The following is a 23,614-nucleotide window of genomic DNA, read 5'->3' as shown; positions in this document are numbered from 1 at the left end:
CTCTGTCAACATATGATCGGTATCCCCATCTTTGATCTCAAAGATAAGCATCCGCCATATCTTGAGCACAAGCTTTTCCTTTGCATCATCCAAGATGGCTAGCTTATCCCGCATAGATTCAGGGTCTACGGAGATACTGTTCACAATCAAGTCGACAGTGGACGCCTCCTCTACCCCCATAAACTCGGTTACTCGCTTACAAATCCACGGTTACATCTTCTCCTGGAGTAGATCCTGAAAGCAACGGTGTTAGAAGATCACAGGAACTCCTATGGTGCTATAATCCACTCGCGAACGGATCCAAATCCACGTACCTTATCATAACTCGCCCAGTAATCGATCAGCTCCTCCTTCGTCACTAGAAATCTTCTGTCTCTTATTTTAATTTTGCGTTGCTGCCTTTGCTTCTGATCCGGAAGATTCTCCACCTCTTTCTTTTGAGCACCATCCCTCCGGAAAATCCTTCGCAAATACACTAGCAAACCCATCGAATCTACAAACCCTAATTATGCCTTATAAAGGAGAGAGAGAAAAGCGCATACCATTAGAATATTCGGCGCAGTTGATTGGACCATACAGTATTGCCATCTTGATTCACAGCCATACGGCCCCTCGTACGACCGGATGGCTTCTGTTTCGGAGCTATACTGCCTCTGCGTTGGCTGCTTCCAGATTTTGCTAGATCAAGTTACACTTCATAACTTGATTGGAAAAACTGAGAAGGAATGAAAACCTGCTAAGTCATAGAAAGTAGAGGCAACATGAAGAGATACGGTGGGATTTTTTATGTTAGGTGTGCGATTAGATTTCTGTCGCCACGGGTTATCTAGATTCGACCGGCATTAGAAGGAGGCAGATCTCTGGGGAGAAACAAGACATTCTTTTCACGATTGGGTTCGCAAAGGGGAGCTTGCAAAAGCACCCAACCCAAGAGAATGGTGCCGACGCTAGCTGGATCAATGAGCCAGCAGATTCCTATGCCGCCGCGAGGCTCCCGCTTTGGCCTACAAACTTTTGTTTGGGAATGACGTCATTTGCTTTGAAACCTCACTTGTAGATTACCTAGTTTCGATGTGCAAGTCCGTCAAAGGAAACGCCGCCGCTTTGTAAGATCCCACCAAGCGTCGTCCAACCGCGGTGAGAGTTTTGCCGTCGGGTGCCAGGATCACCAGCGTTATGCCTTCCACGTCGAAGTAGCTGGAGAGCTCCGATTTGGATTCGCGATCCGAGAAGGAGAGACCATCGATGCAAAGTAGGACTTGAAGGCCTCCTCGTCAAATTCTTTTGCTTGAGCTCGTTGAAGACTTGAACGAGCTCCGGCGTGAATCTGCGGCAACCGATCTTCCTCTGAGCTCCCGTTTCCAAGCGTCGATGCGGATCCCTTCACTCCAGAGAAGCTGGACGAGATCAAGGCTGAGCAGGAGAAGAGGCGTGCTCACCAAACTCTCGACTCGCTCCTGGTATCAAACAGCCGCGACTTTGTTGTCACTCACGATGGCAAAGAGGTAACTTGGAAAGTTTTCTCCTTCCGCTGAAAAGTCTTTCTTTTCCAGAGCGCTGCACGGCATCCGTGCCCAGAACCACCAGCGACGGGATCCCGCCTTTGTTGAAAATGCGATCCAGCTGCCTCCTCTATCGCAAGCCACTCTTAAAGTCCTGCAGATAACTAGGCCAAATCCTCAGGACTCCAAGGATATATATCTTTGTGTAAATGTATACTGGCTCTTCTTCTTGTCGGCCATATCCAGCTTCTGAACTATGCGAACTTCCTGCTCGAATGGCCGTCTTTATTGCATCTTGCTATTGTTTCTCCTAAACATTCCATGTATTGCTTGGCTACAACAAACAAGTCGTAGATACTTGTTTAGGGCTTTTATCACCTTTTTTGTCTCTATAGAGCAAACTTGCTATACCTTAGAATATTCGGCTCAGTTTAATTCTTCTTGCAAACATCGCCTTCGCAAACCCAGCCTTCCTTCTTGGCGCCGCCGCCCTCTTGTTCTTCCGCTTTCTTCTTCTCAATCTCCGGCTTGGCACACTTGGGATGGATATCAAACGAGCACTCGGCGCAGTGATAGACCCAGCCAGTACCATCTTGATCGCAGACATCACAGCCATACGGCCCCTTGTACGCGCTCACGACGAGCGCGAGCGGATGCTCCGGATGGCTCGAGTGAGTGATCTCTTTCGGGAGCTGTGCCGCCACGGCGTTGGCTTCCTCCATCTCCTTGGATTTGAGAGCTTCGATGTGCGAGCCCGTGAAAGGAAACGCCGCTGCTTTGTAAGCCCCCACCAGGCGTCGTCCAGCCGCGGTGAGAGTTTTCCCATCGGGTCCCAGGATCACCAGCGTTGGAATGCCTTCCACCTCGAAGTAGCTGGAGAGCTCCGACTTGGATTCGCGGTCCGAGAAGGGGAGGGCCAGCCACGGCATCGATGCGAAGTAGGACTTGAAGGCCCCCTCGTCACGGTCGCTGGAGACGAAGATGATCTCAAACTCGGCGTTCTTTTGCTTGAGCTCGTTGTAGACTTGGACGAGCTCCGGCGTGAATCCGCGGCAAGGCGGGCACCAGTGAGCCGAGAAGTAGAGTCCGACAGTCTTTCCTTTGAGCTCGCTGATTTTCACCTGGAAAACAAAGACTTTTCAGCGTCAGGAAGAAAAACTTTCCAAGTTACCTCTTTGCCATCGTGAGTGACAACAAAGTCGCGGCTGTTTGATACCAGGAGCGAGTCCAGAGTTTGCTGAGCACGCCTCTTCTCCTGCTCAGCCTTGATCTCGTCCAGCTTCTCTGGAGTGAAGGGATAAGCGTCGACACCATGCTTGGAAACGAGCTGCACGGCATCAGTGTGGACAGTCTTGCCATCCTTGCCCAGGACCACCAGCGACGGGATCCCACCTATGTCGAAAATGCGATCCAGCTGCTTCCTCGTCTTGGAATCCGAGAAGGGAATCGCAAGCCATGGCATCTCCTTGTGGTACTCCTCGAAAGCGTCTTCGTCGTTGTCCGCTGAGACGAACACCACCTCAAACTCCTCACCTTTGTCTTTGAGCTGTTTGTAAAGCCTGGCCAGCACGGGAGTGAAGCTCCGGCAAGGACCACACCAGTGCCCGGAGAAGTATAGCGCCACGATCTTCCCTTCCAAGCTCTCTACTTTCACCTTAAAACCGAGAAACACAAGAAACACATGAGAGAAAGGATGGAAGAACAACGAAAACAATCTAGAGAACAAACCTTCGATCCATCGTTTGCAATGACGAAGTCTCGATCCGGAGAGACGAGCAGCGACTTTAGACTCTGGTTGGCTTTCCTCTCCTCGGCCTCCTTCTCCAGGGCTTGAATTCGTTCGTCGCTGAAAGGAAACCCCTCGGCCCCCCACTTGTAGATCACGTCCAGGCCATCTTGCGTTAAGACCTCTCCATCCTCTCCAATCACGGCCAGATGGAAAATCCCAGCTCCAGACCGCAAATCCTTGAGTAGCGACTCGCGCGTGGCGGAATCCTCCAGAGGAACAGCCATCCACCCCTGCGACATCTGCTTCCGGAGATCGTCAAAACACTCCTGCGACGGGCGATCGTCGAGAACCCTGTCGTTGCCGCGTGCCTTGAGGTTGGCGATCATGTCCTCGTCGCGATCCACGGCGACGTAGACGAGCGCGATCTCCTTGCCCTGCTGCTGGAGCTCGTCCACGACCTCGACCAGCGACGCCATGGTCTGCCGCAGCGGCATCGGCAGCCAGTGCGGCGCGATCGCGAGCAGCGTTACCTTGTTGCGCAGCGCATCGGCGGCCTTGATCGATTCGCCACTGCGCGCATCGATGAGATTCACGGAATGGAGTAGCTTCCCCGCCATAGCTGCGCACCTCTCTCTGATAAACCCTAAGCCGTGTGAAAGAGGTCACACATTCGCAATAATTTAAATATTCTAATATCCCAGGAATATACGTTTTAGAAGCTTCCAAGAAAGGAGGATTTAAATGGAACATGTCTATGTCTATAAGAGAGCTTAATTTCTATAGCCGATACCAAAATGGAAGCGCTTTGCTCTATGATCGTTGAGAGCATACTCTAGTCGCAATGGCCCGAGAGGAGAATCGACACGAATGCCCGCTCCATAGCCATATCCAGAGCCTGGCTTTCCTCTAACACTCGCAGGATCACCTGTTTATAAGAGCTCGATCGATAAAAGCTTTCAAAAGAAAGATCACATCGACTTACCGGGAACTGTGTGTCCGGATCCTAGATCTGTTCCATAGTCTGCAAACACAGCACCTTCCAAAGGACCCCACTAAAGAGAAAAGAGCAAAACAAAGATTTGAGATCGCTTGAGCAAAAACTGAGTCTGAGCAAAAGCTTCTTCTTACCAAAGGAATGGAGATTTCTCCGCTGGCCACGGCGTAAGAGCGCCCGGATCCGACTGCTCCCTCGTCGTAACCACGGACGCTGTTTGTTCCTCCTATCGGAAACGCTTCGTGAGGGGCGAGATCTCCAGCCACGTTACCGGCAGAGAAGCTAGAAAAACCACGAGATTATGAAACCGACTTTGGAAAAACAAAAACAAATGTGGCCTGCCTTGTTATGCATCGAACTTGTCCGATCCTCACGCCCTGGCGGGCCCTGATGTTGACACGATTGAAGAAAAGCCAATCCGGGGCAATTGGCAGTCCTTGCTCCGTGTTTAAAACAAGCTGGAACATGAAGGAAACGGTTGGCGGTCCACGAAAAAGACGAGCAGACAACGATGCTGTACCTGAGAAGAGCCATAATCACCAGAATCCGTGTATACCAGCTCAAGCTTCGCAATGAGCATGTCGTCGTGCGCTTTGCCACTACAGATATAAAACTCTCTATAAAAGAAGAACCAAGTGAAGACACCGACTACCTGAATGTAAGTGGTCCCCCATACACATCAATAGCCTTGGCCTGACCATGCTCATCCCGTGCTCCTGCTCGCTGTGTAGATTCAAGTTAGCAGCTTTGAAGATAAATGGCACGCGTACACCTGAAAGCTCAAACCAGCGGTTCCGCTCCATTTTGGTCGTAGCGGTCTGCTGTAATCAACTGATGCCATGAGCCGGCTGACAGTCACGCCGCCATGCGAAGGTCCAGATGAACTAACATCTCTTCGAACGCCATGAGTCATAGAGGCTGGACTCCGAGAATTCTGCAAATATCTATATGTGAGCTGATAAGTCCCTTGAAGTTTTCCGTGCTTTACCTGGATGTTGATTGCTCTGGACGTGCGTTTGTCATCCCCCTCAATCCAAGGATCGGTGTAGTTAATACGAAACATCGAGTCCACTTGACCCCTCTCCAATGATACGTTCAGCTTCTGATTACGTCCAAACACATTTCTATGGGAATAAGCAAAACTGCAGCCACCAACATTTTAACACAAACAAATTCCATAGAAGTCGAGCCGTCTTACCTCCCAACCAAACCCGACAATGCTCCGTTCGTCATGCTGCGCAGATGGTAACATTTAGAAAATCAATTCGGTTCTTACAAGTTGTGATGACATACCCGTTTCCTGACAACCCCCCTCCTGCGGAAAATCCTCCAGGTACACGTTCCACTACATTCATTGTCAAGTCTACCATCCCAGTATCTGAAAACAATACCTCTTCAATAACATATACAACAATAGAAATGATACCTCCAGCAGCCTGTGGCACGATATTGACATCTTCCATAATTCCCATTGTAAAGACCGTTTCGGCATCTCGTCTACCTTGTTGCAAGCTGTATACCTGTAAATTTATCATACAGGGTCTAATGCTAGAAACAAAAAAGATTTTGGAATTCACCTGTCCTTTTTTCGTCGTAAGCTGACGAAGCAATGTTTCGGGCCTTGTTTTCCCGACAGTCGGCTCCCCCCTACAAGTTCAACTTTTCACACACCCTTACTTCTTTCAGACTAGAAAAGCTTACGTTTTCCTGTCCAAAAATCGTATATTGATGTTGTTAACTACTGCCTCAGCAAATTGTACTTTGAGAATACCGTCTGGCATTATCTCCAGGTCTGTCACCTGTGTACTGTCACTAGAACCATCTCAAAAAAAAGGAATGCGCAAGAATCTACCTGTGCAAAGTAGCCTCTATCTCGGTACCATCCATTCAAAGTGTCGAGAACCGTGTTAAGCCTTTGAATGTTCACAACTTTTCCTGCAAAACTTAAAGAGCAATGCAATACATTCTTAATGCTACTTCCCCACTCGGAAAAAAGATGAAAAGAGAAACAAATGGCATACCATACTCGTTTCGAAAGGCATCCTCGATAACCTTCGTGGGAAGAACGTTTGCGCCATTGCAAACAAGGCCACGAAGTTCTTGGTTAGCCTCGACCTGTGGAAAAGATTGTGAGAATGCAGCAAAAGGGAAGTAAAATAGAAGGATCAGCAGCCAGCACCTTGAAAATCAGCCTGACTCCATCTCGTGTATCTTCGGCAACAGGCATGCAAGACGCGAAAAATCCAGTCTCGATGATCCGATGGACGTCCTCTTGGACCTCTTTCGTCGTGAGCGCGTAATTCGATTTACACGACTTTAGAGCCTGTCGAGCAGTGGCCAAAATCTCCGAGTTTTCCAGCTCCTGCCCATCTTTATCTTGGACAAGAACCTCGCTGATAAGGACTCTTTCCTCCTCCTCCTTCCCCCTAGAACCCTTCCTGACGGCCACCGCCATGGAATTCTCCTTGCGCTGATCATCGCCAGCGCCCAGCGATGCCGAGCAGAAGAGCGCGGCATGGCGCTGCCGAAGCGACCCTAAAATCCGCGCCTGGAGCGACTGGAGCAGCGGCTCCCTGCCGGATGTGGCTGCCCTAGGAGGAAGAACGCGCTGGAGCAAGGATCTGGCAGCTGCCAGCGGCGAATTGATCCGATCGAGCAGCGACGGGATGGCATTGTGCTGCTGGAACTGGCGCGAGAGATCGGGTACCTTGATTCCGGAGAAGAGAATCCGCGCGGGCTGGAGCGCCGACGGTGGCGCCTCCGCCCTGGAAGACGACATTGCCTTTGCCCGTGGCATGGCCCTGGAATATCCTCGAGACCAATAGAGCAATCACGTCCGTCCATTCGTGATGCCATCTGGACCGCTGAGCGGTGGTTCATTTTGCTATGCCAACTTTTAGTTTCGTAGTTCCTTCTTAGCAGCCACACGGGACCGAACCTCTTTTAGAATCTAGAAAATCCAAGATATTTTTTCGTATTCGCCAAGAAAGTTTTAGTATAAAACCAGAGGAAGCTTATCTTTGCGAAGAGCTCAACAATGGCCACCGAAGTTCTTCCACTCCACTTGGGTGTGAAGAATCTGGTGGATTCGGGCCTGGACAAGCTGCCCGGCATTTACATCCAATCCAAAGAGGAGCGCCCAAATGCCGTTCATCGCGAGGAAAGCTTCCCAGTCTTGGATCTTGGCGCCGCCTTGAATTCGAGCGAGGCTCGAGCAGCGCTTGTCCCGCAAATCCGTGAAGCTTGCGTGCAATGGGGCTTCTTCCAGGTGTGCTATTGCTCTTGCTGGGTGTTGGATGTCCCAAAATCTCTTTGTTCCAATCATTGGGTCTAGAATTGATCGAGAATTGTGTGATCTTCGCCATACAGGTGATCAATCACGGTGTTCCCCATTCTTTGGTGGATGAAATGCAATCGGTGGCTCGCGAATTCCACGCTCTCCCAAACGAGGAGAAAATGCGCTACTTCTCCACAGACACCGAATCCCGAATGAGGTATGGAACCAGCTTCAATGTAACACAAGACAAGGTCTTTAGCTGGAGAGATTACCTCCGCCATAGCTGCCTCCCACTGGCCGAGATGCAAGAACTCTGGCCTGAAAAGCCAGCATCTTACAGGTATAAATACCTTCTCGCCGTCCTTTCTTAACATCGCTGGTATATGATCATCTTATAGGAAAGTTACTGCCGATTACTCCACTCGCGTTCGCAACCTTGCAAAGTTCCTCCTGGAGCTCATCTCCGAGAGCTTGGATCTTCCAAAGGATTACATCGACAAGGCATTCAATGGCTGCTCGCAAGTCATGGCTCTCAACTTCTATCCTGCTTGCCCCGAGCCCGATCTGGTGCTGGGAATCGGCCCACACTCGGACCCCGGATCGATCACGCTGCTGCTCCAAGATCACGTCGAGGGTCTCCAGGTGATGCACGGTAACGAGTGGTACTCCGTGAAGCCCATACCTTATTCGTTCGTGGTCAATCTGGGCGACCAGATCCAGGTCAGCGTTCACTCTTTCTCGTTCACTAGCATTGACTGACTGGTCAAAGTTAATGTTTTCTTTTTATTCTCTTGCAGATTTTGAGCAATGACAAGTATAAGAGTGCCCAGCACAGGGCTGTGGTTAATAGCAGTGAAGATCGAATGTCCATTCCAGTGGCAATAGGGCCAAATTGGCAGAGTTTGGTGCACCCAGCGAGCAAATTGGTGGAGGGCTCTCCAGTGTTTAAGCCTATGGTTTATAAGGATTATATGACGGCTTTGCAAGCTGGGGGACTTAATCGCCAGTGGCTCTTGGACACTCTGAGGATTTAATTTGATTTTGAAATGGAAGTTAATTAAACTCCTATTTTGAACACAATGCACTTTCTAAACTTAAAAAGCTTAAAATCTCCATGATACCATAACTACTAGAATAAAAGCACTCTTCGTGCCTTCCATTAAACACCATCCTGATTCACTCTCTCTCTCTCTCTCTCTGCTTACCTGGCAGTGATGTGGCATCATGCCTCTCCCATCTGTTGCAGCTGCGCACTCCCGCCTGTAGCTATCACCCGACCTGCACTCCCTGCCCACGCCTAGCATGCGCCCTAATTATTTCCAAGTGGCCACAACCCCAATTTCAATCAGCGCATGCATGGATGCCTTTTTACGTGCCAATGAGTGTCATGGATGACCATGATCAACAATAGGAGTGGTGATCCACTTTTGCTATGAAATCTTCTCACTAATCTAAACATATGCAATGCAAGTACATAAAGAGTTTTTTTATAAATTTATTCTTTGCTAAGATTAAGTTTTTTGTTTAAAGAGCTTTTCTTTCTTGTTGTTCCTTTGCCTAGTAAAAGGAATTGCTTCTAGGCTACTAGAAGCTTTTCTTTTACTTGTAATTCTTTCCACCAAAGGTTTTGCTTGCTTGGAGGATATATTATAACTATCAACGTGCTGTTGAAATTCCAAAATTTTATCTTGTAATAATTAGTTTTAAAAGTTGCATCAAGACTCAACAAATTATTATTTGCAAAGTCCACCATTTTTTGCAGTTGCCAAGGTGTTTGAATCCCTATGGTAAAATAATCTTTACCTCAATCACCTTTCTAATAGAAAAATACTTTCTTGGGATTTGTGTTTTTTTAAATACGTGTTGTGCATCATTCTCATGTAGTCAATAAGTTGAAAGCAAATGCTTCCTATGCAAATTATTAATATCCTGCATAGTTAGAAAATCATCTCGACAAGGAGGTTCACTGGTTGACTTGTTCCTTCCCACAATTTGCATATCCTCATTATAAATCTAATTTGATGTGAAATTCTGCTGGATCATATGAACCACCCAATGTCAAATATCTGCTGAGGAAATAATGACTTTCCTCCATTCAAATCAAATTAACCATGACAGGGAATCCCATTCTTATCACAATGCTCTTTATGATAATATGTGATCTGCAAATAATCAAGCCATTTGTAAAACTGTTTGACAAAAAAATTGCAAGGGTAGAACTTTGACCTACTACTACTTCCAATCTACTTCCAAGTCCTGACTTTGGTGTAGATTTAGCAATTGTAGAGGATTTTTTATAAGCATCTTGTTTTCCATATTCACACCAATACCTGTGTCAAGAAGTTAGTAATTATATTTTGTTAAAAATATATCTGATTAATGATAAAAAGCTTGTGTTTTTGGGTCATTTTAAATCTCCAAGATCATGATTTTTATTGGAAAATTGAGAAAAAATCCACTCCATCACCCCTTCTCTTCTCACTATTTAGAATCCTATTCACATCCTACTGTAATATATACACAATAGAAGCTATAATTTCATTTGATTTAGACAAATTCCAATCTAAATCATCTGCATAAAAATAATCCTTTTCATGGAATTCTTACACCTCATCAAGCCATAGGGGATCCTGAATGATTTTCTTGAATTATTATGAAGTTGAATTGATTGCTTACCTCTAGAAATTGATATTCTGCCACCATGCTTGATCATAAAAGAAACAGAAATGTTTATAGGGCAACTAACCATGTGGAACAAGGTGTAGGCGTGAATGGAAACTTTTTTAGGTCAATTATGGGGCAACTAACCACGTGGAACAGGGCATGCTAATTGAAATTTGGCTAAGTGTTGGGGTTGTGGCCACGTGAAAATAATTAGGGTGCACGTTGGGCACAGGCAGATGTGTGGGTGGGCAAGTTGAGGGCGAGCGGGTGGGCAGGCAATAGCCATGGGCAGGAGTGTGCAGCAGCGACGGATGGGAGAGGGAGTGCGCTAGAGGAAAAAACAAAAAGAAAGCATCATGCCACATCACTGCTAGGTGAGTAGAGAGAGAGTGAATTAGGATGGTGTTTAATAAGAAGCACTCTTCACCAAGAAGGTTTCCTTGTTATAGCTAAAGAGGCTCTTTCATCTCCTTGGAAGTCCTCACCTCCCCTCACCACAGCTTTTAGTGATTATTTGAGGATTCTTTTATCTATCATTCAAATAAATTGGAAATAGCATTGTTCTGTGAATTGGAAACTTTGTTGGAAGGATGGGCTTATTTAATTCTTCATATTTAATTGGAGTTCTAATATACATAATATACAACATGCTATTAGAAGGGAAATTTTAGGATTTAATTAATAAAGAAATTAAAACAGTCAAAATATTATTTGAGAGCATTGCCTTTGGAAGGGAGGAGGAGAAAAAACAGCTCTACCAAGCTTCTAAGAGCCAATGCCTCTTCAATCAAGATTGCCTCCAATGTGGTTGGAAGACTACTTTTCCTAACCTAGAACCTAAATTCTTAGAAGGCATCTTTATTATAAGAAATTCCAAAACATTATATTTGTCGTGAATGTAACTTCAGGTATCGAAAGTTACCTATCAATTGTCCTTTTGATTATTCTTTCCTTACTACCATGACGGCAGGAGGTTGGTATTGTTGAACCCTTTATCAGTCCCTTTTGTGTTAGTGGAGTTAACTGGGCATTTCAAGTGTACTTAAACGGGACGAGTATAAGGATAGAATTCCTACGTGTTATTAACTAAGCATACTTAGCCTAGTAAAGAGTTTCTGTTTCGTTATGTCTTGCACTGGCTAGTGACAAAAACCCTCACATATTGAAACTAATCCCTCAATATCGCTAGATGATAGCTTATTATGTTTGCCAAACACCCTTGCTATCATGCCCTTTGTGTTAGTTTCATTTTAGTCCTAAATGCTATTTATGGAAAGTATCTAGATTTGCTCATTTGGTATATCTACGGAATGTAGAGATTCTTCTGAACACAATGGTGTTTGTCCCGTATCCAAATTTGCAATCTAAAGACATTCCATATTTAGTAAATTTCAAGTTTGTCTTAGAGACTACCTCCTGGTATTAAGGGAAATTTGGGGTGAAAGCCCAAAGCATGTGTTCCTCAGAGGGGTGGGATATGGGGGGTTCCAAATGCATAGTAGGAATAGTGGGTAGGTGGGCATAACTGACCAATCTGAGGCATAATTTAGCTCTTGCTTGTGTGTCTGTCCTTGTTTTGCATCCGGCTTGGGTTTAAGCCCAAGTTCCATTCCATGCTAGCTGGTGGAGTACTCATATCCTTGCGTTAAGCTATCAGTATGCTAAAAGAGCGCCAAACTTTATTTAGCTTTGTTTTGCATGTTGGCCTTGGCATTGGGATGTTGGATACTTTAGGACTGATTTAAGTTACTTTGTGCTTTTATCCCTTTGCTTCTTGGGTTGTATGTTTGGGAATTGTTCTATGCTCTAGTGCTAATGCTCCTTGGCTCTATACTTGAGAGTTTAGCACTGTTCCTTCATTCAATGGCCCAAGGCCTTTGAACTCGGGTTCCACTCCACTGTCTTTTGGACACATGGCATGTGGCATGTGGCATATAACACATGGCATATGGAGGGTTTAGGTTCTACTTCATAGTTATCTTATGGTAAATCTTAAGGGTGAAAACTACATATGCTACAATATTGTCCCCTAAAAGGCCATAACTAGAGGCATAACTAGCTAAAACACTCCCCTTTACTTTCTTAGCTCCAGCCAACAATAGAGCTTCCAAGAAAAGTGGACTCGGTCTTGTCAATTTCATGCAGCATAGAGAAATGCATCCTTTCTACCAGGCCAACTTGATGAGCAAAGCTTGACTGATATTCAAGAGGTGCAATATTTTGATTCCAGTAGCTCTCTATTCTTATCAGGGCGTGTTTGTTTTCCAGGTTCTACTTAAGCAAACTGAAGCTATATCATGTCTAACTAGTGTGCTCAATAGAGACATGAGAGATGCTGAGATTATAACAGAGGATGAAGGTCACTTAATGGGCATCAACTTAAGCAGCACCAAGCAGCCATGGACTTTGCTTCCTCCAATAGGTATTTTTGAGATCTTGTACCATAATTTGAACTTAATGAAAATCTAGCTAGTGGATAGAGCGTCTGTGGATAGTAACCAGAAAGTCACAGGTTCGAACCCTGTCCAGAGCGCTCATTGCTTCATAAATTCTTTATTTGATTAAATTAAAATCATCATTGATTGTTTAAGGCCTATTAGCTCAGCTGGTCAGAGCGTGGTGCTAATAACGCCAAGGTCGCAGGTTCGAAACCTGCATAGGCCAAATATTTTCCTCACAATTTAGTTAACCAAGCCTTTTCAAAAAAAGGGAAAGAAAAAGTTATTAATGTATCAACACTACATTAAAATATAATCTCACTATATTTCACAATTTCACAATCGCACCAGACCTTTCTACGTGGAACCACTGGATCTTCCGCCCCTCGAGTTGGCGCCCTGTCTTGGCGAGCCTGTCCGCTACATTATTCGCATATACCTTGTCATGCGCCTTGACTTTGCACATCCCGTGGACTAGAAAAGCTTACGTTTTCCTGTCCAAAAATCGTATATTGATGTTGTTACCTACTGCCTCAGCAAATTGTACTTTGAGAATACCGTCTGGCATTATCTCCAGGTCTGTCACCTGTGTACTACCACTAGAACCATCTCAAAAAAAAGGAATGCGCAAGAATCTACCTGTGCAAAGTAGCCTCTATCTCGGTACCATCCATTCAAAGTGTCGAGAACCGTGTTAAGCCTTTGAATGTTCACAACTTTTCCTGCAAAACTTAAAGAGCAATGCAACACATTCTTAATGCTACTTCCCCACTCAGGAAAAAGATGAAAAGAGAAACAAATGGCATACCATACTCGTTTCGAAAGGCATCCTCGATAACCTTCGTGGGAAGAACGTTTGCGCTATTGCAAACAAGGCCACGAAGTTCTTGGTTAGCCTCGACCTGTGGAAAAGATTGTGAGAATGCAGCAAAAGGGAAGTAAAATAGAAGGATCAGCAGCCAGCACCTTGAAAATCAGCCTGACTCCATCTCGTCTATCTTCGCATGCAAGACGCGAAAAATCCAGTCTCGATGATCCGATGAACGTCCTCTTGGACCTCTTTCGTCGTGAGCGCGTAATTCGATTTACACGACTTTAGAGCCTGTCGAGCAGTGGCCAAAATCTCCGAGTTTTCCAACTCCTGCCCATCTTTATCTTGGACAAGAACCTCGCTGATAAGGACTCTTTCCTCCTCCTCCTTCCCCCTCGGGTACCTTGACTCCGGAGAAGAGAATCCGCGCGGGCTGGAGCGCCGACGGTGGCGCCTCCGCCCTCGAAGACGACATTGCCTTTGCCCGTGGCATGGCCCTGGAATATCCTCGAGACCAATAGAGCAATCACGTCCGTCCATTCGTGATGCCATCTGGACCGCTGAGCGGTAGTTCATTTTGCTATGCCAACTTTTAGATTCGTAGTTCCTTCTTAGCAGCCGCACATGACCGAACCTCTTTTAGAATCTAGAAAATCCAAGACATTTTTTCGTATCCCCCAAGAAAGGTTTAGTATAAAACCAGAGGAAGCTTATCTTTGCGAAGAGCTCAACAATGGCCGCCGAAGTTCTTCCACTCCACTTGGGTGTGAAGAATCTGGTGGATTCGGGCCTGGACAAGCTGCCCGGCATTTACATCCGATCCAAAGAGGAGCGCCCAAATGCCGTTCATCGCGAGGAAAGCTTCCCAGTCCTGGATCTTGGCGCCGCCTTGAATTCGAGCGAGGCTCGAGCAGCGCTTGTCCCGCAAATCCGTGAAGCTTGCGTGAAATGGGGCTTCTTCCAGGTGTGCTATTGTTCTTGCTGGGTGGTGGATGTCCCAAAATCTCTTTGTTCCATCACTGGGTATAGAATTGATCGAGAATTGTGTGATCTTCGCCATACAGGTGATCAATCACGGTGTTCCCCATTCTTTGGTGGATGAAATGCAATCGGTGGCTCGCGAATTCCACGCTCTCCCAAACGAGGAGAAAATGCGCTACTTCTCCACAGACACCGAATCCCGAATGAGGTATGGAACCAGCTTCAATGTAACACAAGACAAGGTCTTTAGCTGGAGAGATTACCTCCGCCATAGCTGCCTCCCACTGGCCGAGATGCAAGAACTCTGGCCTGAAAAGCCAGCATCTTACAGGTATAAATACCTTCTTGCCATCCTTTCTTAACATCGCTGGTATATGATCATCTTATAGGGAAGTTACTGCCGATTACTCCACTCGCGTTCGCAACCTTGCAAAGTTCCTCCTGGAGCTCATCTCCGAGAGCTTGGATCTTCCAAAGGATTACATCGACAAGGCATTCAATGGCTGCTCGCAAATCATGGCTCTCAACTTCTATCCTGCTTGCCCCGAGCCCGATCTGGTGCTGGGAATCGGCCCACACTCGGACCCCGGATCGATCACGCTGCTGCTCCAAGATCACGTCGAGGGTCTCCAGGTGATGCACGCTAACGAGTGGTACTCCGTGAAGCCCATACCTTACTCGTTCGTGGTCAATCTGGGCGAGCAGATCCAGGTCAGCGTTTGCTCTTTCTCGTTTACTAGCATTGACTGACTGGTCAAAATTAATGTTTTCTTTTTCTTTTCTTGCAGATTTTGAGCAATGACAAGTATAAGAGCGCCGAGCACAGAGCTGTGGTTAATAGCAGTGAAGATCGAATGTCCATTCCAGTGGCAATGGGGCCAAATTGGGAGAGTTTGGTGCACCCAGCGAGCAAATTGGTGGAGGGCTCTCCAGTGTTTAAGCCTATGGTTTATAAGGATTATATGACGGCTTTGCAAGCTGGGGGACTTAATCGCCAGTGGCTCTTGGACACTCTGAGGATTTAATTTGATTTTGAAATGGAAGTTAATTAAACTCCTGTTTTGAACACAATGCACTTTCTAAACTTAAAAAGCTTAAAATCTCCATGATACCATAACTACTAAAATAAAAGCACTCTTCGTGCCTTCCATTAAACACCATCCTGGTTCACTCTCTCTCTCTCTCTATTCACTCTCTCTCTCTCTCTCTCTCTACTTACCTGGCAGTGATGTGGCATCATGCCTCTCCCATCTGTTGCAGCTGCGCACTCCCGCCCGTACCTGCACTCCCTGCCCACGCCTAGCATGCGCCCTAATTATTTCCAAGTGGCCACAACCCCAATTTCAATCAGCACATGCATGGATGCCTTTTTACGTGCCAATGAGTGTCATGGATGACCATGATCAACAATAGGAGTGGTGATCCACTTTTGCTATGAAATCTTCTCACTAATTTAAACATATGCAATGCAAGTACATAAAGAGTTTTTTTATAAATTTATTCTTTGCTAAGATTAAGTTTTTTGTTTAAAGAGCTTTTCTTTCTTGTTGTTCCTTTGCCTAGTAAAAGGAATTGCTTCTAGGCTACTAGAAGCTTTTCTTTTACTTGTAATTCTTTCCACCAAAGGTTTTGCTTGCTTGGAGGATATATTATAACTATCAACGTGCTGTTGAAATTCCAAAATTTTATCTTGTAATAATTAGTTCTAAAAGTTGCATCAAGACTCAACAAATTATTATTTGCAAAGTCCACCATCTTTTGCGGTTGCCAAGGTGTTTGAATCCCTATGGTAAAATAATCTTTACCTCAATCACCTTCCTACTAGAAAAATACTTTCTTGAGATTTGTGTTCTTTTAAATACGTGTTGTGCATAATTCTCATGTAGTCAATAAGTTGAAAGCAAATGCTTCCTATGTAAATTATTAATATCCTGCATAGTTAGAAAATCATCTCGACAAGGAGGTTCACCAGTTGACTTGTTCCTTCCCACAATTTACATATCCTCATTATAAATCTAATTTGATGTGAAATTCTGCTGGATCATATTGTAGCGCACGTGGTTTTGACCCTTTATCCTATAGTGATTTACCATAGGATAACACCATGAAGCGGAACCTAAACCCTCTTTGTGCCACGTGACAGATGCCACGTGTCACATACCATGTGTCCATGCCACGTGTCCATAGGAACCCGAGGTTCAGGGCCTTGGGCCACTGAACGAAGGAACGGTGCCAAACTCCCAAGCGTGACACCAAGGAGTGATGGAATCGGACCATGGAGCAACTCCCGAGCATATTGCCCAAGGAGCGAAGGGACAAGAGCCCGGAGCGACTTGGAACAGTCCTAGAGCAACCAGCATCCCAATGCCAGGACCAACACGCAAAACGGAGCCAAACGGAGTCTGGCGCTATTTCGGCATACCGGTGGCCTAACGCGAGGACATGGGTACTCCACCAGCTAGCATGGAATGGAACTTGGGCTTAGACCCAAGCCGGACGCAGAACAAGGACAGGCACGCAAGCGGGAGCTAGACTATGCCTCAGGTTGGTCGGCCATGCCCGACCTACCCACTATCCCTACTATACATTTGGAACCCCCCACAGCCCCCCCCCCCCCCCTTGAGGAACACACGCTCTGGGCTTTCACCCCAAGCCTCCCTTAGTATCAGGAGTTAGTCTCTGGGACAAGCTCAAAACTTACTAAATATGGAATGTCCTTAGATTGCGAATTTGGACATGGGATGAACACCATTGTGTTCAGGCCGATCTCTACATTCCGTAGATATGCCAAATGAGCAAATCTGGACACTTTCCATAAATAACATTTGGGACCGAAATGAGACCAACATAAAGGGCATGATAGCGAGGGTGTTTGGCAGACATGGTAAGCTATCATCCAGCGATATTGAGGGACCAATCTCAATACGCGAGGGTTCTTGTCAAGCCAGTGCAAGGCAGAGCAAAAGAGAACTAAAAGCCAGGCCGAGTATGCTCAGCTAGAAACACATAGGAGTTCCTACCTTATGTCCATCTGGCTAAGTACAGGTGCTAAGCCCAGTAAACTAACACTTGAACAAGAGGGGCTAATGATGGGAACCAGCAGTACCGACCTCCTACCGTCATGGCAATAAGGAAAGAGTGTCCGTAAGGACTGGTCGGTAGGTAACTTTCGATACCCGAAGTCACATTTGCGACACTCTCCCCCCCTTGGGGAAGATCGACGTCCTTGTCGATGCATACTTGAGTCTAGAATACTGCCAAGGAAACAACTCCAGAAAAAGTTCACGGTACTCACACTATGTAAGAAATGCACCAACTTAAATGAGTTAGGGGGCAACCTCAATGTCTAACGCGGATGCGCTACCAGCTCAAACACCTTTCGGCCGTCGCCGACAAAGAAATGACCAATAGAGTCAGCCACCCTTGCTGCTCTGGGAGTCATCTAGCTTACAAAAGTGTGATATACCCCTGCCCGCAGGAACATAGAGAGAGAAGCCAGAGGCCCCAACCCTTCTAAGCAAAGAAACCAAACCCGTCGATAAGGTTTAGATAGACTACTGTAAACAGGCAGTTAGAGTTGTTTACACGGTCACGCCCTTTTAACGGAATAAAGAACATCGATAGAGAGGCGGGTTATGTGACCAGTCGATAGTAGCTACCCCATGACTAAAGATTTCAACATGCACACGAAGTGCCGAAGCCAATCTGCCTATACTGGCCCAAACTCAAAGATCAATAAATGGACAATATCAAAGTCAGAGACAATGATATCTGAGAAGCTTAATTACTAGTGATTATATCTTAGAGTAGAACACAAAAGTATTCTAAGCAAGTTATCATCTGATAAACCAGTAGTATTGTAGATAGGAACCACCAAGATCACTATAATTGGTAAACATAGGAATCACCATCCAACAACATTCAATAGCTAGTATATATCATCAAGGAAACTCAATGATGAAATTTAACTACTGAAGATAGTAGACAGTAAGCCAACAACTTATTAGAGAGAACTCAAAGAACACAAAGTATCATTGACTAACAAGCACAATGCTCGCAAATGTATCACCCAAAGGAAATAACATCCAAATCTATCAAAACTAACTCGAGCAACAATCAACAGAAGAGAATGAATGTGGTAAGACCAACAAACACTCATGCCTGCCAACAATCACAAAAGCCAATCTGAATAGATCCCAGCCAACAATACCAAGGAACTCAAGTTGCCTAAGCAAGTGTCAACAACATCCTACTGACGTCTCAAACCCAAGAGACCAATCCAGAGCAAACCACAAAGAACATGTGGTATTGCGAAAAGCCAAAAGCCATCAAAGAGAACAACCAACTATCATGAAAGATCGTCAATTAACCCATCAATGTAGTGATGTATAATCATCATTGAAGAAAGAATCTACCATCCCGAAGAATAACAAATAATTCCAAACCAACAATAATCAAGCAAAACTTGTGATAAGGACAATCAACTACCCTAGATGATAGTCAATCATCACCAATGATTGCCAGATGCAAAGCCAACTTCAACATCAAAACTAATGAGCCAAAATGCCTTCCCCAACAACTTCTAACAAATGGAACAATGAGCATAAAACTCAAAGAACCAAAGCTCGAAGAAGCCTATAGCCAAGTCTTGCTTAATAATGATCACGAGTCTCATAGAAGCTAACTTCAATGCTAAAAAAGAAATCATGGTGCAACCCATAATGTCTTCTTCAACACATCCATAAGCCAAACTTCATAATGCCAAAGCTAATGAAGAGTATTTCTGCATCAATCCAAAAGCTAAGCACAATGGAGCTATGCTCAACAAGTGATCACTAAATGATCCTCCATGAATCCATCTATAGCAAGACGTAACTCACTTCATAGCAAGCACAAGAAGAATCATCAATGATTGATATATTTCAACTAAAATCCCATAAGGATTCAAAATATTCCAACATTGATCACTAACTCTCCCACTTGTAGAGTTAGCATAGTCCATGACTAAATCACTTTTCAAGGAAAAGCTCAAAGCTCAACCCCTACTAAATAATCTCGTTTAGAACACAACTAACTCAACTTGCCACTCAGTTCATTTGAACGTCAACACAGTTGCTAACTAGCAAATGCATGAATGCCAACAACACAAAGCCATAGCCAAATCATCAACACTATCTTCATTAAGATTAATGAAACTCAATATTAATCCTAAGGAGAGACATCTCATTTCACTTTGAATCTCAACATCAACAATGTCAATGACAAGGCATCACTTCAATGCCATCAACACCATAACAAAGCTAGAAGAAAGCAAGAGTGATTCACCACTTGAAGCTTTCCAGCAACCAAGCTAACCAAAGTCAAAGATACTATACTTAGTATCCGAGACCAATCCTTCAGCAAAACTCAGTGACAAATAACACATCATCAAGGAGTGAATCACCACATCCAAGACTCAATGAAATCCAACACTATAGACCAAACGTAACCAAATGATATCAACAAAGGAATTGATATGCCAACATGGAAAAAAAACCATACTAGCCTAATGACATGATCCTCCGCAACACCATCTGGTAAAGCAAGCCCATCACCGCTAAATCATCATCGAGCAAAGCAAGTGTCAAAAGTCCTTGACGAAGTCCACAAGTAATCACTAGTCGCAAAGCAACTAACAATCACTCCTCAACTTGCCTTCACAAGACCCAAACACCAACTCTTGTCATTAAGTTATATACTTGCCCAATATGAACGTGATACCCCAGGTACGAGATAAAAGTTCATAGACAAGCACAAACTAAATGACCACTCAAATCCAACTCAACCGCAATAAGCTCACTAAAACATTTAGCTACTAACTCTGAGCATGCCTTTGAAGAGGCTGGCTATACAATCAACACTCAGTCGAAACTAAAGTGAAGACCATAAGATGGACTCATATCGGTACACAACCTCCTCATAGACAAAGCTATAGTATGGGTACCAACATCTCAACCTCAAACAACTAAGTTGGACATCACCATCCTTAGCCAAGGCACAGGGCTACCAAGACTAAGTCAAGATCAGTGAGAGCTCACTACTCTCATAGAGTCTTAGCGAAATGCAAGGTGCAACCTGCCACCAAGCAAAACACTATAAAAGAAGGGCACAAGGGTCACCCTTCTGAGAAAAGTGCAACGGCCACTTTTCTACACCAACTCTAGACTCTATCCAACTCAATTATTTTAGCCCCAAAAGTTAGCATCCCTTTCAGGCTGCATCATACAAACTACCTACCAGGGTCTAAGCTAACTGAAGTCAACTCTAACCCCTTCACTAGTTTGTACTGGCTTACGAAAACAGAATGGTTTTCGGGCAAAATGATCAATAGATCAGCCATTGGAAAAGCCTGAGAAAATTTGTGGAAAATTTTCCATCCTAGAGAAAGAATAACTCTCAGTCCAGGAAAGACTCAACCAACTTCCTCCTACCAACAACTTCACATAGGTTCACCTCAACACAAATTTGTAAGCAACCAAAGGGAACGACTTGAGAGACGATCCATGGGGTTCAAATATAGAGGGAAAGGGCCCATGAACAAGAGTGCACCCCCTTTTCCAATCGATTAAGGGTCTTGGGATATTTGGGGTTAAGCGTCCTTGGGTTTGAATAGTACTGGGCTGGGTGACCTCTCGGGAAGTCCAAATTTAGGAGCTTATATTTGGTATCAGAGAGGTCTCGGGTCCGACTCTGTTGGTTGGCTAAGGGAATCACACCACATGTTGATTGACATCTGGCTGGTCCAGTTTGTTCCCGCTGGGCTCGACCCGAGGGGTAGGGTGTCAAGAGAGCGGGGCTCTCGGGAGAGCTGCGGCTCTCAACTTCCGTTCACGAGGGCGTGAACTTGCAGGGAAGCGTGGTGGATTGTAAGCAACCAAAGGGAACGACTTGAGAGACGATCCATGGGGTTCAAATATAGAGGGAAAGGGCCCATGAACAAGAGTGCACCCCCTTTTCCAATCGGTTAAGGGTCTTGGGATATTTGGGGTTAAGCATCCTTGGGTTTGAATAGTACTGGGCTGGGTGACCTCCCGGGAAGTCCAAATTTAGGAGCTTACAAAATTCTCATGACCCATAGTATGCTTAAGCCTCAAACATCTCTACCATTTAATCGATATCCAACACCGACATCCGCAAAATGCAAAATGAACACCCAAGGCTTGATCACGAAGACCACATCTTCGGATATCTATATTGCATTAACACTCTTCTTCAATCACCTTCAAGATTCAATGTGAAGTCAAAACACTAACAAGAAAAATGACATGGAAAATCAGGGTCCAAGGAAAATTCCTCATCACTTGAAATAACAATGCCACTTTCACTAACACAAGTGCTAGTGATGTCAATGCCCCAACTACATATCTTCTCCATCCAACAATCTACTCCAAGTGCTAACGAATCAATCGACAAGTCATAGAAAGTGAATGCTATAACCCTTTTCCAACACCTTATAGGCAAACTCAAGTAAGCAAGGTACCAACTTAAGCTTAGCATAATGGACCACCATTGAGAATCCAGTCAAAGCTACTACAATGCTACTTCGTGCAAGTAGATTAGCTTCTCCATCAACCACTTTGGGGTTAATCATCATTTACCCAAGCAATTTTGTAAACACATTGCTCATTATCACATGGATATGATATAAATCACAATGACTTGATCATCAATCAAGCAACACCATGAGCAATGCCCATGTCACTACTGCAAAGGTTTATGTGAATATCAAGTGCCAACTCGATTCGACAAAATGCAACATAAATGCCACACCCCATCAAATAGAGATTTACAACACTTAACACCACTAACTTTTTTTCACAACACGGACAAGCTCATGCCACTCTCTTTCCGACCAAACTCAACACTAATCCAACACCAAGCTACTCCAGGAGCAATAACAAGGTTCTCCGGAAAAAGAATTGAGCATTGCAACCCAAGTCTTCCAATAGCAAGCTTAGACAAAATGGTTTAGCGCTTCACTACTATCCATCCTACAACTCACCATTGTAACACCACCATCTCCAACATGCATCAAGATAGGGACTCTTGATTGCATGATGTGAACACAAGCAATGAGTTAACACCTCGTTGCAGATCATCTCTCCAAGAAGAGAAAATGATTTACGTATATGATCCTTCGTCCCTGATGACTCTCTTTTCGGTCTCATCTTTGACCAAACCTCAAGCTTGCTTTCGCACTGCCTTCAGTTCAATCCAAGAAAAGTTTATTTGCACCCATGGTACATGGAACAACTCATGGAACCACCGATAGGCTAACATTAATCCTGCCAACACAAAGTGTAACCTCGAGTTGCTAATGCGCCTCACTCACGAGCCCAAGCGCAAACTCGTGTAACGGAACAACTCAGTCCACCCTATGAGCCCAAGAGCAAGCTCACATAATATGGAACAAAAAGGTAACCAAATCCATACCCAAGGAACAATTGCGAAGTCTTTGCACCAAAACGTGTACCCACTTGGATCATCGTTTTCATCTCTGCGTATGCAACGAGACTAGTTGCCCAATCTCATTGAATAGTACTCGCTGAGACTCTTCCTCTGATACCAAATGTAGTGCACGTGGTTTTGACCCTTTATCCTATGGTGATTTACCATAGGATAACACCACGAAGCGGAACCTAAACCCTCTTTGTGCCACGTGACAGATGCCATGTGTCACATACCACGTGTCCATGCCACGTGTCCATAGGAACCCAAGGTTCAAGGCCTTGGGCCACTGAACGAAGGAACGGTGCCAAACTCCCAAGCGTGACACCAAGGAGTGATGGAACCGGACCACGGAGCAACTCCCGAGCATATTGCCCAAGGAGCGAAGGGACAAGAGCCCGGAGCGACTTGGAACAGTCCTAGAGCAACCAGCATCCCAATGCCAGGACCAGCACGCAAAATGGAGCCAAACGGAGTCTGGCGCTATTTCGGCATACCGGTGGCCTAACGCGAGGACATGGGTACTCCACCAGCTAGCATGGAATGGAACTTGGGCTTAGACCTAAGCCGGACGCAGAACAAGGATAGGCACGCAAGCGGGAGCTAAACTATGCCTCAGGTTTGTCGGCCATGCCCGACCTACCCACTATCCCTACTATACATTTGGAACCCCCCACAACCCCCCCCTCTGCACGAACACATGCTTTTGGGCTTTCCCCCCAAATTTCCCT

The 23,614-nt window shown here is 45.3% G+C and overlaps 4 protein-coding genes, 1 long non-coding RNA gene and 1 other non-coding gene across 8 annotated transcripts in view; 3 read left to right on the top strand and 3 right to left on the bottom strand.

Moving 5' to 3' along the window:
* Positions 1 to 1,837: 1,837 nt before the first annotated feature.
* On the bottom strand, positions 1,838 to 3,886 carry LOC9634642 (probable nucleoredoxin 1). The gene is made up of 3 exons (XM_002965544.2): positions 3,231 to 3,886; positions 2,674 to 3,156; positions 1,838 to 2,623 (listed from the first exon to the last, which is right to left on the bottom strand). The coding sequence occupies exons 1-3, from the start codon at positions 3,846 to 3,848 to the stop codon at positions 1,934 to 1,936; spliced, it is 1,791 nt and encodes a 596-aa protein (XP_002965590.2). The 5' UTR covers positions 3,849 to 3,886; the 3' UTR covers positions 1,838 to 1,933.
* A 32-nt stretch (positions 3,887 to 3,918) lies between these two features.
* Positions 3,919 to 23,614, bottom strand: part of LOC9636009 (outer envelope protein 80, chloroplastic) — a 26,020-nt gene continuing 6,324 nt past the window's right edge. The window contains exons 2-17 of one of the 3 annotated variants that reach the window (XM_024670220.1): positions 6,405 to 6,494; positions 6,247 to 6,340; positions 6,078 to 6,160; positions 5,927 to 6,024; positions 5,803 to 5,872; positions 5,652 to 5,745; positions 5,519 to 5,603; positions 5,424 to 5,459; positions 5,214 to 5,367; positions 4,998 to 5,159; positions 4,878 to 4,948; positions 4,746 to 4,824; positions 4,568 to 4,683; positions 4,360 to 4,507; positions 4,214 to 4,283; positions 3,919 to 4,156 (exon numbers count right to left, since the gene is read on the bottom strand). In XM_024670220.1, coding sequence (XP_024525988.1) covers positions 4,002 to 4,156; positions 4,214 to 4,283; positions 4,360 to 4,507; positions 4,568 to 4,683; positions 4,746 to 4,824; positions 4,878 to 4,948; positions 4,998 to 5,159; positions 5,214 to 5,367; positions 5,424 to 5,459; positions 5,519 to 5,603; positions 5,652 to 5,745; positions 5,803 to 5,872; positions 5,927 to 6,024; positions 6,078 to 6,160; positions 6,247 to 6,340; positions 6,405 to 6,494 — 1,605 coding nt within the window. In that variant the 3' untranslated portion in view covers positions 3,919 to 4,001. Of the gene's footprint in view, positions 4,157 to 4,213; positions 4,284 to 4,359; positions 4,508 to 4,567; positions 4,684 to 4,745; positions 4,825 to 4,877; positions 4,949 to 4,997; positions 5,160 to 5,213; positions 5,368 to 5,423; positions 5,460 to 5,518; positions 5,604 to 5,651; positions 5,746 to 5,802; positions 5,873 to 5,926; positions 6,025 to 6,077; positions 6,161 to 6,246; positions 6,341 to 6,404; positions 6,808 to 23,614 lie in introns of all 3 variants that reach the window. The other 2 variants (XM_024670219.1, XM_024670218.1) reach the window with 2 other exon arrangements.
* On the top strand, positions 7,220 to 8,620 carry LOC9634641 (protein DMR6-LIKE OXYGENASE 1). The gene is made up of 4 exons (XM_002965895.2): positions 7,220 to 7,493; positions 7,595 to 7,842; positions 7,901 to 8,222; positions 8,300 to 8,620. Exons 1-4 carry the CDS (start codon positions 7,263 to 7,265, stop codon positions 8,534 to 8,536), a joined length of 1,038 nt encoding a protein of 345 aa, XP_002965941.1. The 5' UTR covers positions 7,220 to 7,262; the 3' UTR covers positions 8,537 to 8,620.
* Positions 12,757 to 12,830, top strand: TRNAI-AAU. Its single transcript has one exon. It is a non-coding gene; the product is annotated as a tRNA-Ile (tRNA).
* LOC9636008 lies at positions 12,889 to 13,592 on the bottom strand. The gene is made up of 4 exons (XR_002991837.1): positions 13,571 to 13,592; positions 13,413 to 13,506; positions 13,244 to 13,334; positions 12,889 to 13,190 (listed from the first exon to the last, which is right to left on the bottom strand). It is a non-coding gene; the product is annotated as an uncharacterized LOC9636008 (long non-coding RNA).
* On the top strand, positions 14,113 to 15,462 carry LOC9636007 (protein DMR6-LIKE OXYGENASE 1). The gene is made up of 4 exons (XM_002965894.2): positions 14,113 to 14,379; positions 14,480 to 14,727; positions 14,786 to 15,107; positions 15,185 to 15,462. The coding sequence occupies exons 1-4, from the start codon at positions 14,149 to 14,151 to the stop codon at positions 15,419 to 15,421; spliced, it is 1,038 nt and encodes a 345-aa protein (XP_002965940.1). The 5' UTR covers positions 14,113 to 14,148; the 3' UTR covers positions 15,422 to 15,462.

Source organism: Selaginella moellendorffii, unplaced genomic scaffold (genome assembly GCF_000143415.4).
Source record: "Selaginella moellendorffii unplaced genomic scaffold, v1.0 SELMOscaffold_6, whole genome shotgun sequence".
NCBI classification, from domain to species: domain Eukaryota; kingdom Viridiplantae; phylum Streptophyta; class Lycopodiopsida; order Selaginellales; family Selaginellaceae; genus Selaginella; species Selaginella moellendorffii.
The sequence above is the reverse complement of the archived record's forward strand: the minus strand, read 5'-3'. Positions and strand labels throughout refer to the sequence as shown.

Coding starts and splice junctions, on each gene's coding strand:
- LOC9634642 (XM_002965544.2), bottom strand. CDS start 3,848: ATGGCGGGGAAGCTACTCCATTCCGTGAATCTCATCGATGCGCGCAGT. Junction 3,157..3,230: donor TTGCAAACGATGGATCGAAG/GTTTGTTCTCTA, acceptor CTCGGTTTTAAG/GTGAAAGTAGAGAGCTTGGA. Junction 2,624..2,673: donor TCACTCACGATGGCAAAGAG/GTAACTTGGAAA, acceptor TTTGTTTTCCAG/GTGAAAATCAGCGAGCTCAA.
- LOC9634641 (XM_002965895.2), top strand. CDS start 7,263: ATGGCCACCGAAGTTCTTCCACTCCACTTGGGTGTGAAGAATCTGGTG. Junction 7,494..7,594: donor TGCAATGGGGCTTCTTCCAG/GTGTGCTATTGC, acceptor TTCGCCATACAG/GTGATCAATCACGGTGTTCC. Junction 7,843..7,900: donor GAAAAGCCAGCATCTTACAG/GTATAAATACCT, acceptor ATCATCTTATAG/GAAAGTTACTGCCGATTACT.
- LOC9636007 (XM_002965894.2), top strand. CDS start 14,149: ATGGCCGCCGAAGTTCTTCCACTCCACTTGGGTGTGAAGAATCTGGTG. Junction 14,380..14,479: donor TGAAATGGGGCTTCTTCCAG/GTGTGCTATTGT, acceptor TTCGCCATACAG/GTGATCAATCACGGTGTTCC. Junction 14,728..14,785: donor GAAAAGCCAGCATCTTACAG/GTATAAATACCT, acceptor ATCATCTTATAG/GGAAGTTACTGCCGATTACT.